At 40.8% G+C, this 2500-nt stretch overlaps 1 protein-coding gene across 1 annotated transcript in view; it reads right to left on the bottom strand.

Moving 5' to 3' along the window:
* The window catches only part of LOC140930353 (uncharacterized), a 6363-nt gene extending 4048 nt beyond the window's left edge, over positions 1-2315 (bottom strand). The window contains exon 1 of the mRNA XM_073380036.1: positions 369-2315. Within this exon, the coding sequence (XP_073236137.1) occupies positions 629-2275 (1647 nt within the window). The 5' untranslated portion in view covers positions 2276-2315 and the 3' untranslated portion in view covers positions 369-628. The remainder of the gene's footprint in view (positions 1-368) is intronic.
* Positions 2316-2500: the final 185 nt, after the last annotated feature.

The raw sequence follows: 2500 nt of genomic DNA on the forward strand, positions 1-2500 counted from the left end.
AATGTCTTCCCAGAAAACCTTATAAAATTCGGCTGGAAGGCCATCAGTCCCAGGAGTTTTGTCCGATGCCATCATTTTTAGACTATTTAGGCATTCCTCTTTTGTTAAGGGCCCTTCGCATTCTTCCTGCGCGTGTTGGTCGAGTTTTACCGTAGATTCTTCGGAGAAGAAAAAAGCGTCATGAGCAGAGATATCAGGCACGCGTGATGCATATAAGTTTTGATAGAAAGATTTTGCTTCTGTTAAGATTTCCTCATCTGTTTTGATGACGCTACTATTCTCAAGCTGAAGTTGCCTTATGGTTTTAGTATTAAAATGCCTTTTTTCCAACGTTAAGAAGTATTTCGTGTTTTTTTCTGTTTATGTACCTACCTTATATTGAATGAAGAACACTTTACTTTTCACCTACAGACGAACATTCTGTTACGTTTGCTCACCGTAAATATTTAGAACTGTCTTATCTCAAAAATCAGAAAAAGTGCGACCCCATTCTAGTAACTGTATTGAAAATGCGACCTCATCTTAGTCAATCCAGTTCTGAAAATGCGACCCCATCCAGCGGCACATCCCCATTGGCCTCTTATAAGGAAGTACCCCTCCCCCCCGCGTTACGGTGTCACTGTAACACTCACTGTTCACCAAGCCCGTCAAACAGTGATCGCCTTGGCTTGATGAGTTTCCGAATAATATGCATAGAGGTCCTAAAACTTACAAGCAATGTGAGAGTAATTGCCGCTGTTCGGATAGCTGTGAGTTTGACGTTTTGTAAGGATCCTTCAGAATTGCGTGCAAAATAAAGCAAAGCAACAAAGTCGCTCTCGATGTAAGCGCAAATCATACACACACTGACGTAGAAAACGTAGCGCGTGACGACTTTGTGCTTGTTTAGAATGATTAAAAAAAGAAAATTACATACTGTGTTTACGGAATTGTAAAGTACAAAGAGAACTAAAAATCTGGTACGCTGGCTCATGGGAGTTGATAATGAGCAAAATGGCTCCACAACACCTAACACTAGCAAATAAATGTTCGACGCGAACCAGTCATTTCGGATTAATTTTGAAAATTTTGTGGGAATAGTCCATGTCCATCTCCGTTCATTTCTACAGACAAGGTGACTGTACAAGAAAAAGCAAAATATCTGAAAAGGTGACCACCAAAAAGGAATTTCTAGGCAACGCCAGACAGAACGACAAAAGTGTCTGTTGTCTCCATCATCAAATCTAAAAAACGATAGCCCTCCAAAAGACAAACCTACCGGGAGAGCTGCTAAAATAAGAATCAGATAACCAAAGCCTATCGCTGCTTTGTCACAAACACTGTGGTGTTCAACAGAACCACTTCCTTGAGGACGACATCTGTTATCACGAGAGTCATTACTTACGGCACTTAGTAGGAGTTGTTCTTCACCAGGTCTTTCTCGGCATGCTAATAACTGTACTGGCTCCCCAGTTCTGTGCTCGCCTTCCTCCATTGTTCGAATTTCTCTTTCAGCATCGGTCTCGACTTGGTCCTCCGCTTCAGGCTCTAATGGATTTTCACTTCTTTTATGTCGTCCGGAATGCCAACAGAATTTCTTTGTCCGTCTCATCCACTCGAGTGTGATGATTGGCCCCACAAGAAACCAATAGTAAAGGTGTTCTAAGTAAGATTGCACTGCGTCAAGTTCTTTTGAAGGCGGTCTAACATCATCTGCATCAACTTGTACGCTGAGTTCCACATTGGTTCCACCAATTTTGCAATAGTAACCGTACGCGTTTTTAAAAACTCGATAAAATGAACCTTTAAAAACCGGGATCAGTAAAATCTCTTTACTTGGCACTTCTATTGGGGTTGTACTGATTTTGTGAGTTTTGACAGAGTGTGCGAAATATATTAGAACAGAATACCCTGCTCTCTGAGCCTCTAGCGCCAAGTCTTGAATGGGACATGCAGTTTGATCTTCAAGTAGAAGGATGACGAAAGCGATCTTGTTTGCTGGTATTTTCGCTTTGCTCACATCAATGAGGGGTTGACACGCATTTTTGAGTGTCGAAGTTACTGCCAGTCCGGGAAAACGAAGCTCTCTGCCTTCGTCGCTAATTGATGCTTGAATAAAGGACTCCAGACGAGGTCCTAGCTTCTGGCTCAATTTACACGAGTAACCGCACGACGACAATATCAGTTTTGGAATTGAATAATCATCTGAATAGTGCCAGATATCACTGTTATAAAGTACCAAGGTAAGACAGAGAAAGAAAAGAAAAAGGATCGTTGCCAAACACTTTCCAAGCATGATTTTGATACTACTGAAATATCTCCTGATATATCTCGTGATTTGGGGTAGACATCAAACTAACCCTGTGACGCAGACGTAATTTAACCCAAGGAAATATTTTAAGGTTAAATCTCGTTGGTGTAACGTAGGCTAAAATGATAAGATATGTAATTACTAATCATAACTATAATAAAATTCTTAAATCTGATTGGCTATCAACTGATTTCAGCCTTAATAGGACAG

This window comes from Porites lutea, chromosome 3, assembly GCF_958299795.1.
Source record: "Porites lutea chromosome 3, jaPorLute2.1, whole genome shotgun sequence".
NCBI lineage: Eukaryota > Metazoa > Cnidaria > Anthozoa > Scleractinia > Poritidae > Porites > Porites lutea.